General features: G+C 33.4%; 1 protein-coding gene across 1 annotated transcript in view; it reads right to left on the reverse strand.

Annotated features, from left to right (window-relative positions):
* Positions 1-5,235: 5,235 nt before the first annotated feature.
* The window catches only part of LOC150101461 (hypoxia-inducible factor 1-alpha-like), a 388,828-nt gene continuing 380,481 nt past the window's right edge, over positions 5,236-13,582 (reverse strand). Inside the window, exons 15-16 of the mRNA XM_090400802.1 lie at positions 8,781-8,915; positions 5,236-8,655 (exon numbers count right to left, since the gene is read on the reverse strand). Of these exons, the coding sequence (XP_090256928.1) occupies positions 8,422-8,655; positions 8,781-8,915 (369 nt within the window). The 3' untranslated portion in view covers positions 5,236-8,421. The remainder of the gene's footprint in view (positions 8,656-8,780; positions 8,916-13,582) is intronic.

Raw genomic sequence — 13,582 nt, forward strand, 5'->3', positions numbered from 1 at the left:
TGGTCAAGAAGATTCTCACAAAGTCCCATAACAATTGAAGTTGGAACACTATTAGTAGCATTGGTCTTTTCTGCGCCGCAGTATATCTTGAAATCATATGTATATCCATCTTCAATACACAATTTGAATAGTTTTATGCCAAATTTGTGTCGTTTATTCTTGATGTACTGTCGAAAGGCAATACGACCTCGGAAAGGAACTAAAGTTTCATCAACGCAAATATTACTCGAAGGCGTCATTATTTTCTGGAAATTTTTTCTTATATGATTTATGAGAGGTGTAATTTTATAAAGTCTTTCAGAAGTATTTCCACCCTCGTTGTCTGTGAAGTGCCAGTTACTGAGAAGAAGATCGAACCGATTCCTTGACATAACTTGTTTGATTTCTGTAGAATAGAGGATGTTATTCGACCAATAACACTCTAATTTTGGCATCTGCACTAAACCGAACCAAATTTGCAGACCCAAAAATATCTTCATTTCATTGGGATTTGTGTTTTTCCACTTTCTTATCCTTGCTTTTGGTAAACTTCTCTTACTGAGTTTTTGAAGAGCGTATCTGTTAGTTTCTTGCACCATTAGGTCCAGCAGTCCTTCATCAACAAACATAAAAAAGAAGTCTACAGGCTGTTTATCATGCATTTCTTCAATAACATTTTGTTTTATTCCAAAATTATTATCCACAAACTGAAAATGTTTTAGTTTATCACCTGTAATTTCATTCCATTGTAGGTCGGTTGAATTCACATTTCCAAGTATTTCATCTGAGGAATTTCTTATAACATCATCAATTGTTTGGTCTACAGAATGAGCAGCAGTAAACTGAGATGTACTAGGAGCGAAAACTTCGGTATTACCAGTTGTAGATACTTTTATTCTCTTCCTAGCAATGAGAGAATCAGAATCTGAAGACACAGAACTAAGATCACTTCCGTAGTAACTTTCCGTAGAATATTCATATGGTTCGTCATCAGATAGAACTTCATTTATCAAGGCTTCTAAATGACGTTGCTCTTTTTTGTAGTCTCCCATATTAGGGCAATTTATAACAATATTTATCACTATAACAAATTTATTCCACCGGACAAAACACTCAACACATATAACTGTTCGTAGGCGTCATATATATCCAAGTTTGACCTTGTGTGAAGTGCGAATCACGTGTGCACCGCTCGGCCCAGCAGTAAAAAAATTCTTCTCAGGCCGCGCGGTGCACACGTGATTCGCACTTAAAAAATCTATTTAGCTGCATGAAATAAATAAAAAATCATAAAATATGATTATTTTATGTTACTTTAAGCAAATTGTAAAACAAAAAGAAGTTGGCCTGGGGATCAAAAAATTTTTTAACATTACGGCAGTCAACGTGTTAAAGCCTGAAGCACTCCACGCTCTGTCACGTGGTGACAACTTTGCCATTGCTCCTAGGAAATTACCGGCCGAGGAATTAATGATCCAAATTGAACGCGGGATTCGCCAACTTCCAAACCACATCGCCAACGATATTAGATTGGATGTAGCCTGTGTTCTCAATAAAGCAAAACCTCCAAAATCCAACATATCCATTAGTGAATACAAGAATTGAAGAGAAACAAAAAAATAGTGATCACCAAAGCGGATAAGGGGAACGCCACTGTGGTACTCAATCTTAAAGACTACACAGGTAAGCTCAAGGCTTTATTATTAGATCATTCCACTTACCTCCCCATTGATTACAATCCCACCAACTCACAAATTAGAAAACTCCATAGGCTCCTTAAGAAGGTCACTTCGTGGCCTGTGGAGATTACCAACAGACTAAAACCCTATAACTCTAGACTCCCCCGCATATATGGGCTCCCAAAAATACACAAAGAAAATGTGCCATTACGTCCCATAGTGGATGGCATTGATTCCCCCACTTACAAACTAGCCAAGCAATTAGCCAAAGCGCTCTCACACTATACTGGCAATACACCATCACACATAAAAAACTCAGCCCACTTCAAAGCCAGTATAGAAAACCTTACACTCCAACATAATGACATAATGGTCAGTTTTGATGTCTCCTCCCTATTCACGAATGTCCCCCTGTCCCCCTCAAAGAAACCTTAGAGCTAATCCAAGCTAAATTTCCTCCCGATATCTCAGCCCCATTTCAGTTTACAATGAACTCAGGCTATTTCGTTTGGCAGGAAAAATTCTACAAACAGATAGAGGGGACAGCCATGGGTTCACCACTTTCCCCACCCTTGGCCAACTTCTTCATGGAGACGTTTGAAGAGAAAGCCTTAAACTCAGCCCCACAAAAACCTACCATATGGCTTTGCTACGTTGATGATGTTTTCGCTATTTGGCCACATGGCCCGGATTCACTCCTCTCCTTCCTAACACACTTAAACAACCAACACCCTAGAATCAAATTCACCCTGGAAAAAGAAGAAAACAATAACCTCCCATTCCTAGACACACTAGTCACCCGCCAACCTGATGGAACCTTGGTTTTCTCAGTTTATAGAAAACCCACCCATACAGGCAGATACATTCACCAAAAATCCCATCACCGCCCGTCACAACAATATGGAGTTATTAAGACATTATTCAACAGGGCAAAAATAATCTGTTCTAATGATCAAGCCCTAACCACTGAACTAAATCACATCCGTGACACTTTCTCAGCCAACGGCTACCCCCTCCAAAAAATACTTAACCCAGTTATCCACAACCCACCACTCCCTCTCCTTCACAAAAAAGATTACTCTAAATCCATCACCATTCCCTACATCCGAGGCACCTCGGAAAAAATCAATAAAATCTTAAAAAAACATGACTTGAGCACTTGTTACAGACCACATAGAAAACTGGCATCCCTTTTCCGCTCCACCAAAGACCAACCACTTCCCCTAGACCTACCTGGTGTATACTAGGTAGGTCTAGGGGAAGTGGTCATTCGGGAAGTTTACAGCTGCAAGGGGAAGAAGTCCCTTGCAGCTGTAAACTGTCCTACTTTGGCCAAACAGGCAGGACAGCAAATATCAGAATCTCAGAACACAAGGATTACATCGGATTTCACCAGTACAGCCACTCTGGGCTTGCAGACCACGCTCTGGATACTCGCCACAGAATAAGATGGAAGAAAGCCACAGTAATACACCGCAGCAAGTTCAAGTATGAAAGACTATTCATGGAATCAGCCTCGGCCCTTAGGAACATGCGAAACCTCAACAAATTTGGATGCATGAGACTGCCCCAAATTTGGGAAACTTTTATCAGAAGAACTTCAGCCCAAAGGCCAAGAACTACCAATATAGCCCGCCAGGGGGCACCATCAGGACTTTAGGAAAACGCTAGCTTCCTAGATTCAGTCTCATTTGCTGTTATTAGTACTTGTGTGCACGTGTCTTTGTAGTAAGTTCCCAAGAAGATGGCAACGTGACGTTCGCCGAAATATCGGAAAGTATATATTAAAGTTTATTTAATCTATATTTCTAGTATACCTGTCAATTCCTTAAATATTAGTTATCATGATAATAGTGGAGTCTTGACCTCTTCCTGATTAATTTTAAGGAAAATTGTCCATTGAAAACTAGTAACGATAAGACTTTTTCATGTAGTACTATGAATAATATCCTGTACATCCAGTGAGGGTAAATATCAAGAATTTAATGATCATGATATATATTTATATAACTTAATAGTATATAAACAGATTGTTACTAAACTTTGGATTTCAGAAAGTTTAAATTAAGAAATATTTTTATTCACTAACAGCCCATAATGCATACTTTTTTTTTAATATTTTAACAAAATGCAAAATATTTTTTTTTTAAATCTCAAAAGAATTTATAGATAGCTACTAGAATATTTAATACAGGGAGTAATACTTTTTTTTTTAAAAAAATTCAGAATTATATATTAATTAGTGGAGTTTGCAGTTCTAAAAAAACTGGAACTTTCTAATCAAGTCTGTCTGTTCTGACCCAAACTATTAATTTTACAAAACCACTGTGCAATGCCAATAATTTATTACCAGTTTATTAAGAAATACTTCTTGACACTGAAAATAAAGACAATGTGTATAATCTAAGTTAACTTTATGCAGTTTGGTTCACATATTTGAAACTACACTTATCTATAGTTCATTTGTATTCATTAAAGACACACTTATCTAAGAAAATATTATTTCAGTAAATATTACTGAAATATTATTTCAGTCGGGACCCAGTGGGAGGCCTACACTAGCAACATATCTATCATACCGAACCCTGAAATAATTTATACTCCTCAGATTCATTATGCATTCTGGCAATGTTTCACTCACCATCCACTCTTCATTTATCATACAACTATGCATAAACATTTTTTTTTCGCATTAATAAAAAAAAGGCAGTTTTGAAATTATTATAGCTAAAATAAAGACTAACCTACTATTATTACCACCACTTGACACCTCCAAAGACTCACCATGGGAGGGCACTATACTCTACATAACCTACTGCCAATACTACTTAACCCTCTATCACACTAGGCCACAATCCATCAATTAGATACAATGGCATCTACTAACAACTAATAGTGTTTTTTTTTTCTTAAATTGCATATGTGCTAGGGAAGATTTGCTTCTGTGCAAGATAAAAATACTTGAGATTACAGGAGAAAACCCTGCTACCTCCATATGAGAGATTGTCTAACTCACCTTCAATTGAAAAAGCCAATATATAGATTCCTCTCATCATGATGAGAATCAAAAACAGGTCTTTTGCAACTGAAGGGAGGGCACAATGTTTGGTTGTTCCACCAATTGTGTTATGGAGGCTAAAACATATCTTATTTATTTATTGTTATTTATTGATATCATACCTACCGAAATCAACAATCTGTCAAAATCAGAAGGCTAATCTTGTAATTTTTCTTTATTATAACTTTTTTTGGTGATAGTAGTTGTCATATCTTGTGATTATTGTCACCGTTTTCTGATTACTATTATTATGAATGCAATTGTTTGAATGACAACCTGCAAAAGCTATGCAACATGAACTAAACTTGGAATGCCTTCATAATATTAAAATATAATTATTAACAATTAATTCAATGATTACAGAACATTTTTTAAAACCAATGAAATTTATTTTTAAAATTTATTTTATTTATTTAAGTTTCTGTGAGATAATAAATTATCTCACAGAAACTTAACTGAGAAATGATAGCTCATAATATTTAAAATAATTCAAACTGAATTGAAGTGAGAATTGATTAGTCAGATGGCATGAGAATATCTTTATTTCTTACTAAAATAAGCTACTACATAATTACGATGCCATATGTAATGCTTCACTAACATGATAGTTCGGTAACTAAAATGAAAAATATGTAGAAGTAACTAAGCAGCTCTTGCTATGAAAATATAAATTTATTCTGCCTTTCGTTGCTAGATTTTTTTTTCCCCCTCTCCCAACTTATGCTTGCTGTGAATACTCTGTTTATACTGACCTTTGAATGTGTATCTGGAAACTCTGGTAAGATGAAGATTTCTAATAATCATTGCTCTGTTCACACTTAAAACCCAAATTATTTATAATTTTGGTTTGAAATTTTAATGATTTTGTTCATACTATTAATAACAAAAACAACAGTAACTTTGCTTCTATTATTGTAATTTCATAAAGAAATTTCCAAATAGTTGCATTAAATTCAAATGAAATAATAAAGAATAAATAGTATATTATTTTTTATAATGAACATAAAATTACTGCAATCACTATTCAAGTCACCAAAGTTTCTTAACAATATTTGTTCATAAATAGGCTTGGCAGAACATTTGCATAAAAAATGTATTTCATATTTTACAACAGACAATATATATCGAACAAGAGCTTTACATGAATATTCATTTAAAATAAATTTACAAAGGCTATAGTAGTAGTATTGGTAGTTAGCAAAATGTATTAAATGCTGAACGAATATGTGTGTACGTCTGTATGAACATAAAAACAGTATCAATATTTCTTTATAAAGCATACAAGATCATTAAAAGAAAATATAGTTTCATGTTATAAAAATTAACTTTGGCAAACATTTCACATGTTTATTAAAAATATAAAATTACTGAAAAATGCAAAAAATTTACAGCAAGGAATACATATGTATGCTGCCAGAATTATGCTGTAATTCTGTTTTTAAATATCTGCAATTTTTGAGAGGATCATCATTCATGTTTTTGCATTAATATACTGTACTCAAAATAGTACAAAAATGAGGTTAATTTCTAACTGAAGATGTTTCTGAGATATCTGTACAGATAAATGAGCAAAGGATTTATCTTTTTTTCATCCAATATTACGCTTAATCCATAAAATAAGTCTTGGTTGAAACAGTTTTATATGTTAAATGAGTTATGTAAAATAAATTAATCATTTGTTCATTCAGAGCATGTGGAGATATTCTAGAAACTTTTACTATGACGATGAAGCAGGGCCACAGAACATGCTGAATATTTTATAGACAGACTAAATGAAAGGCATTAGAATGTTTTAGCAGTGTTATATAAACACGATATTAGGATTTTTTTGTGTGTAAAGACTGGTATAGCATTCCTGTGATTAGCATTAGAATTTTAACTAATCAAGCAGGGAATATTGAAATTTCAGGATGAATTTCGAAATAAATGTGTTCGTATAAAACCGCAAATGAATTGACATGATTATGGAAAAGATTTCTGTAACATTATTGTTCATAATTGTTTCATATGGCTTGGGTAATGATAACAATAAAAGTACCTTTCATTTATAGCAAATACATAGCATTTATTCTAAAAAAATAACTTTACACATGTAATTCATAAAATAAAATGATTTCACATACCACAGTTAATTTTTTTAAACACTAATGATATAGTAATGTACAAAGTTTCAGAAATGGTAAAATATTCACAAGTACATTTATCTTTCGGTTAACTATAATAAATTGTGGAACATTTTCCAAGGCAGCAAAAATTAAACTTATCACACTAGCTTATACTTTAAGATAACAATGGATGATGAGTTCATGATGTCTTAAAAAATATAATAAAAATATAGGCAGTACACCACCTGAACAACACGATAGGTACTTTTGAGAAGACATTTTGTAGAGAAAGTTCTGAAATGCATTTAAACATCAACCAAGTTGAAAAGTTTTCTTCTGATATTACTATGAGATGCCAACTGCTACCACACAGAAATATATATATATATACATATTATATATATATAGTATGTGTGTGAAGCTTATATATTATGTACATTGACAAATATACACATTCACACCCCCCCCCACACACTCACCGAACAACAATGTTTAAAATCATTTCTATTTATCATTATTAGTTATTTTTATTTTTCCAGCACAAAAATAACTAGTTAAAGCTCTAAATATGTCTTAAAATACCGTTGACAAGGCATTATAAATGTAAATACTGATTGGCATAAATCAACTTAAGGATTTATGCTAACAGTTATCTTTGTATGATAAATAACATTTGTATATATATAAATTTAATAATATCTGTTTACATATATAAAGAACAAAACTTAGACTTCAATGTTATTCACAAGGCAGGCACTTCATCAGTTCAAAGTTTACCTGAAAGGACTGAGAAAACTGTCAACATAATAATTAAAATTTAAATTAAAATTTTTGGTAAAAATATGATAAAAAAGAAGTTATTTCCAAGCAAAATGCAAATTTCTGCATGCCACCACTTAAAATTTAATATCACTTTATGAATAAGTGAGCACCAATGGAAGAGGGCAGGTTCATATAGTTTCTGGTAATGTTAAAAATAATAGTGTAAGAGATAAGATAGAAATTTGGTTATTTAGTGAAATACATTAATCAAGACAGTTATCAAATGAATTATTCTTAATGAGGGTGTAGCATTCACTTCTGTAATTTATATCTGTATATGTATGTATGCATAAGTGTGTAAAAAGTTTTATTATTTTTTTTTAACCATCCTTTCTAGAATATTATACTACTGTATACTAATGAATACAATTACTATACATTGAAGCTGTGATCAACTTCCAAACAACAATCCTTTCTTAACCACTAGTCAGATCCCTATTTAACTATCTAAAATAACAAATGAATTGAATGTATTTCTAATTTTTCTTGAAAGCTAAGTGAGAAACAGAACAAAAATAATGTTAATGCTGAAAAAAATGTACAAGTCATGGTCTGCCAGGAACCTTAAGAATCTGCTGCCAAATCCTTTGTTTCTTAATAAAAGTAAACAAAATATTTTAAAAAAAATGCTCAAGTTCTATATCTTTAGATGAATGTTCATGAGATGGATTTTCAAATAGGCAGTAACCAGCACACACATATAGTTCTATTTTTCTGTACAAGTATTGGCATTGTATGCTGACGTGCATTTGTGCACAAAACTTTGTGACCTTGCATTTTAAACAATAGTTGGCACATCTCTTACTGTCTGGTCCAGAACTGTAAGTAGGTCCTCTCCTTGTAACAAGTGAGATGGCTGAATGGGAACATTGACTTCTGTATCATGCTGCGTGATGTCAGGTAAAGAAGGGATCATGTCACAGTTAGGATCAAGCAATGCTACTAGCTGGGAAGTTATTTCACCAGTAACTTCTTTGAGATTAACTGTAACACCACTAGATGACACACTATTCTGCAAAAATGAAATTACAGGTAATGCAATGGAAAGTCATATTATAATATATTAATCTTATTCAATTAGCAAGATCTGAATAGATGTTGAATATGATAAAAGAATAAAATTTTGTAAAGAAATTATGAATTATGCTGCGTGATGTCAGGTAAAGAAGGGATCATGTCACAGTTAGGATCAAGCAATGCTACTAGCTGGGAAGTTATTTCACCAGTAACTTCTTTGAGATTAACTGTAACACCACTAGATGACACACTATTCTGCAAAAATGAAATTACAGGTAATGCAATGGAAAGTCATATTATAATATATTAATCTTATTCAATTAGCAAGATCTGAATAGATGTTGAATATGATAAAAGAATAAAATTTTGTAAAGAAATTATGAAAGAAGCTAATTTTATGTTTGTTTATTGCTAAAACAATAAATAAACAAATCTGGTGGGATGTTGACATAAGATTAGAAAAGTGAACAATGGTGACAAGAAAATGTTTAGACAAACTAGTTAAGCAAATAATAAGAATAATTATTATGAGTGATTTTGTCTCCTCTTTGTTGCACTTGAAGACTGGAATGGCCGAGTTAGCAGATGACCAAAATTTAATTTGACAATAGTAATGAAGGCATGACAGCAAACTATGTGACATGGTCCAGGCACACTCCGAGAAAAAACAGAGATGTGGCCAGTCACCATGGAAGAGACAGGAACCTAACCAAGTAATCTTCCGTAGTAAACCATGAAACAGAGAACTATGTCGGATTTAAGCAATAGAGACAAGGTTGGACCCTCTGCAACTTTTGTCTCTAGGAAAAATTACAGGGAAGAAGAGAAAGAAACTTGGGAACATGATGGACACAATGAAAATAGCATATGAAAAATATACTTTAAACCCTCCAGGGAGGGTATCTCCTGATCCTTCATGTCTGAAAAAAAAGAATCTTCTCTTAAGGCTTGCAACTTGGAATGTAAGGACCTTATACGAAGCTGGGAAGTTAGATAACTTATACAAGAACTTGAAGCAATGAAAATTGACATTGCTGGTATCAGTGAAGTCAAATGGACTAATAGTGGAAAAATAAACAGAAAGAGCCATTCAATTATATACTCATGTGGAGACAGTCATAGGAATGGAGTAGCATTTGTACTCAAAAATAAGATTGCCCAATCCTTACTTGGATTTTGGCCCATAAGTGACAGGATAATTGCATTAAAAATTGCAGCTCAACTTTTTAATATTTTTATTGTCTAAATATATGCACCTACTTCTGATTACCCCAGATGAATATGTAGAATATTTCTATGAAGACATTCAAAATGCACTAAACAATGCTAAATCAGATGACTATCCTCTTCATACATGGGAAACCAGGGCCTGGGACATAGAAATCCAAGAGGAGAAAGATTAATACAATTCTGTGAAGAAGACAATATGGTAATAGCAAATAGTTTATTTAGCCACCCTCCCAGAGACAGCTGTAGGAACCAGATTGACTATATAATGATTAAAAAAAGATTCCAGAATAACATCTTACAAACCAAAACATACCGAGGGCTGATATTGGATCAGACCACAACTCTGTGGTCATTAAAGCAGCAATAAAATTAAAGAAAACAATGAAACCTATAAACTCAGAAAATATGATCTTGGCTCCCTTAAAAATCAAGAAATACAAGATAAATTTTTGAAGGAACTGGCACAATCCACTCCTGTTAATGTTTCTGATTCCACCAAATATCCTTATCCTAAAGATGAGATTGAGGATAGATGGCAGAAATTTAAAGAGGGCATAAAAAAGGCAGTAAAACAAACAATTCCCAAATTTGAGAAGATGAGTAAACCCTGGAGGAAAGAAAGAAACACAAAAATCGTCCTGAATACAAGAACTTGAACAAGGAGATCAGGAAAGAATATAGGATTGCAAAAGAACTATGGCTCAACAACAAATGCAAGGAAATTGAACTTCTGTACAAAAAGCACAAAACCAGAGAACCTCTTGAAAAAGGTAGAGAGCTAACTAGCAAATCTTGCAAAAGAGTAGGCTCTCATTGCATTGAAGATACCAGTGGAAATATCCTAATGGAGAAAGACAAAATAAGGGATAGATGGCTAGAGTATTCAAAGGAACTCTACAATCATGATAGAACAGATAAGCCAATGCAAGATTTGGAGGGACCCTACTATTCTTACTTTGGAAGTAACAAATGCCATTAGGAAACTGAAACCAGGAAAATCTCCAGGAATGGATGGAATTATGGCAGAATATCTAGACTTTAGATGATAAGGCTATAAGATCACTGACTGACATATGTAACAAAATATACAAAACTGGACACCTGCCAAAATATTTTAAGCACTCGACATTCCTACCAATACCTAAAAAATCGAAGACAATCAAATGTAAAGAGTACAGAACAAATCAGTCAGACAGCAAACGTTATGTTATATATCATCCTAGAAAGAAATAAACATAAAATCAAAATGGAAATTAATGAAACACAACCTGGATTTCAGGAAAATAAAGGAACTAGAGGACTCTTCAACATTAGAACTATTATAGAAAGATATCTGAAGAAGCAGAAAGAAGTCTACTTATGTTTTATTGACCACACAAAGGCCTTTGACAATATACAACATGAACAACTAATCAAATGCATCAGAAATTTAGGAGTAAATGGTAAATATACCAGATTACTAATAAATCTATATTGGGAGCTAACTACCTCAATAAAAATATCAAGAGAAATCTTGGAGGAATTCCCAGTAAAGAAGGGTGTCAGACAAAGCTGTGTTCTTTCTCCTATATTGTTTAACCTCTATACTGAAAATATCTTCCAGCAATTAGAAGAATTTAAAGGAGTCGGCATATGAGGAAGGAATATAAACAACTTAAGATATACAGATGATACAGTACTGCTAGCTGAAAATAAAAAAAAAAGATCTTCAAAACCTACTAGAAGAGACGCTGAAGCTAAGTGAAAAAATGGACTTAATTTCAACTTCAAAAAAACCAAAACCATGCTGGAACAAGAGAAAAAGGGAAAATACCCAATATAAATATCAAGATCAGAGGAAATACTTTAGATCAAGTAGAGAGTTATATATATTTGGGTCAACTAATTACAGAGAATGGAAAGTGTGATAAGGAAATATTAAGAAGAATAGCAATTGCTAAATCAACCTTCATTAGCATGAAAAACATTCTGACCTCAAGGGAAATTCACACAAAAACAAGAATTAGGCTGTCCAAATGCTATGTATGGTCAACATTGCTATATGGAGCAGAAAACTGGACAATATCAAAATATTGTGAAAATAAACTAAAAACCTTTGAGATGTTGATCCTCGGAAGAATTCTTAGAGTCCCATGCACTGTCAAAAAAACTAATTTAGAAATATTACAGATGATTGGAGAAGATAGGAATCTGTTGAAAACCATTAAAAAAAAGGAAAACCACCTACCTTGGTCACATACTAAGGCATGAATCCCTACAAAAAACACTTCTAGAAGGAATGATACAAGAAAAATGAAAAAGAGGAAGACAAAGAACAGATTGGATGGGAAATATTAAGGAATGGAGCTTTTTGTGCTATGAAGAATGCAAAAGAGAAGCACAAACCATACATAGTGGAAGCTCATGGTAGTCAACCTCCGAAGGAGATGACATCTGACAAGACAAGATTCTGTAGTAGACTGGAATGAAGAGATAGCATCTTAAAACAAGGGCAATGAATTTATGTTGCTGAAGGAACAACTACCTTTGGCAGTATGTAACTGAGAACAGAAAAGGATTGGGACACCAATTTGATCAATAATCAAACTGATTATTATCAGATTGATTATAGCTATTTTGATGGTACATGAATGCCAGAAGTATTAGAAATAAAGGAGAGGAGTTTTTAGAACTGATCAGTTCAACTTGCCAAATGAATTCAATAATCTTTTGGCCATTAGGAGCCTGGAAAAATTACTTATTGGTATGAAACCTAATGCAGAGAGTCAGGGAAACTAGATCATCAAGGGAGGAATGGGAAAAATGTGTGTGAAAGTTCAGCTATAGTATGCAAACATGATAAAGATATGAATGGCTTTGAACATGGTTATGTATCTGGTGAATGGGTGGAAAAATATGCTTTGGATCTTTTGAGTATGTCTGGGAAGGGAAATGAGAAAGTTCTACAACAAGGTCAAATAGATTGCATATCTAATGATAAGAATAGGCTAGGTGGCAATTTGTTATGCCTATACACAAATGCCAAAAGCATCAGAAACAAAGAGATTGAGTTTGTTGCTTTATTGAAACTTGGCTATCAAAATCAGATATGTTGATTGGGATCGAGTGTAATGGGTATACTATTTTTAGGAATGACAGAAGAGATAAGAGAGGGAGGAGTACTATAATGATATCAGATGACTTAAGTCCGGTTGGTAAAAACACAAGAAAACAATGTACCATGCAATGATGAGTTTCAGACTATCTGGTGTGAAATAGAGGCTAACAAAATGAAATATATGGTAGGGTGTTGCTACAGATCTAGCAACTCAGTTGCGTGGAATGAAGAAATGCATCACCAATTTAGCCTTATGGATTACTTTGATTTTTGATACACTGATTGGGTAGAAGAGACATTTCATGATAAGAATGAAGAGGAATTTATTGAATTGTTATGAGGCTTAGCATGATAATTATTATGATTATAATTTCTAAATCACTTAGGGAATTGAACAACGTAGATTCGAATATAAATTAAAATTATACTTTAATAAATATTTCCGATATTTCGGCAACGTCACGTTGCCATTTTCAAAAGGAACTTACAAAAAGGCAAGTGCATGCTAGAGGGCACCATCAGGACTTCTAGGAGAATGATAGCTTCATTCTCAGTTACTGTGTTGTAGTGCCTGCGTGCACGTGCCTTTTTGTAA

The sequence above is a fragment of the Typopeltis vanoorti genome, chromosome 11 (assembly GCF_054136105.1).
Source record: "Typopeltis vanoorti isolate ZY-2024b chromosome 11, IOZ_Tvanoo_1.0, whole genome shotgun sequence".
In the NCBI taxonomy this organism is placed as follows: domain Eukaryota; kingdom Metazoa; phylum Arthropoda; class Arachnida; order Uropygi; family Thelyphonidae; genus Typopeltis; species Typopeltis vanoorti.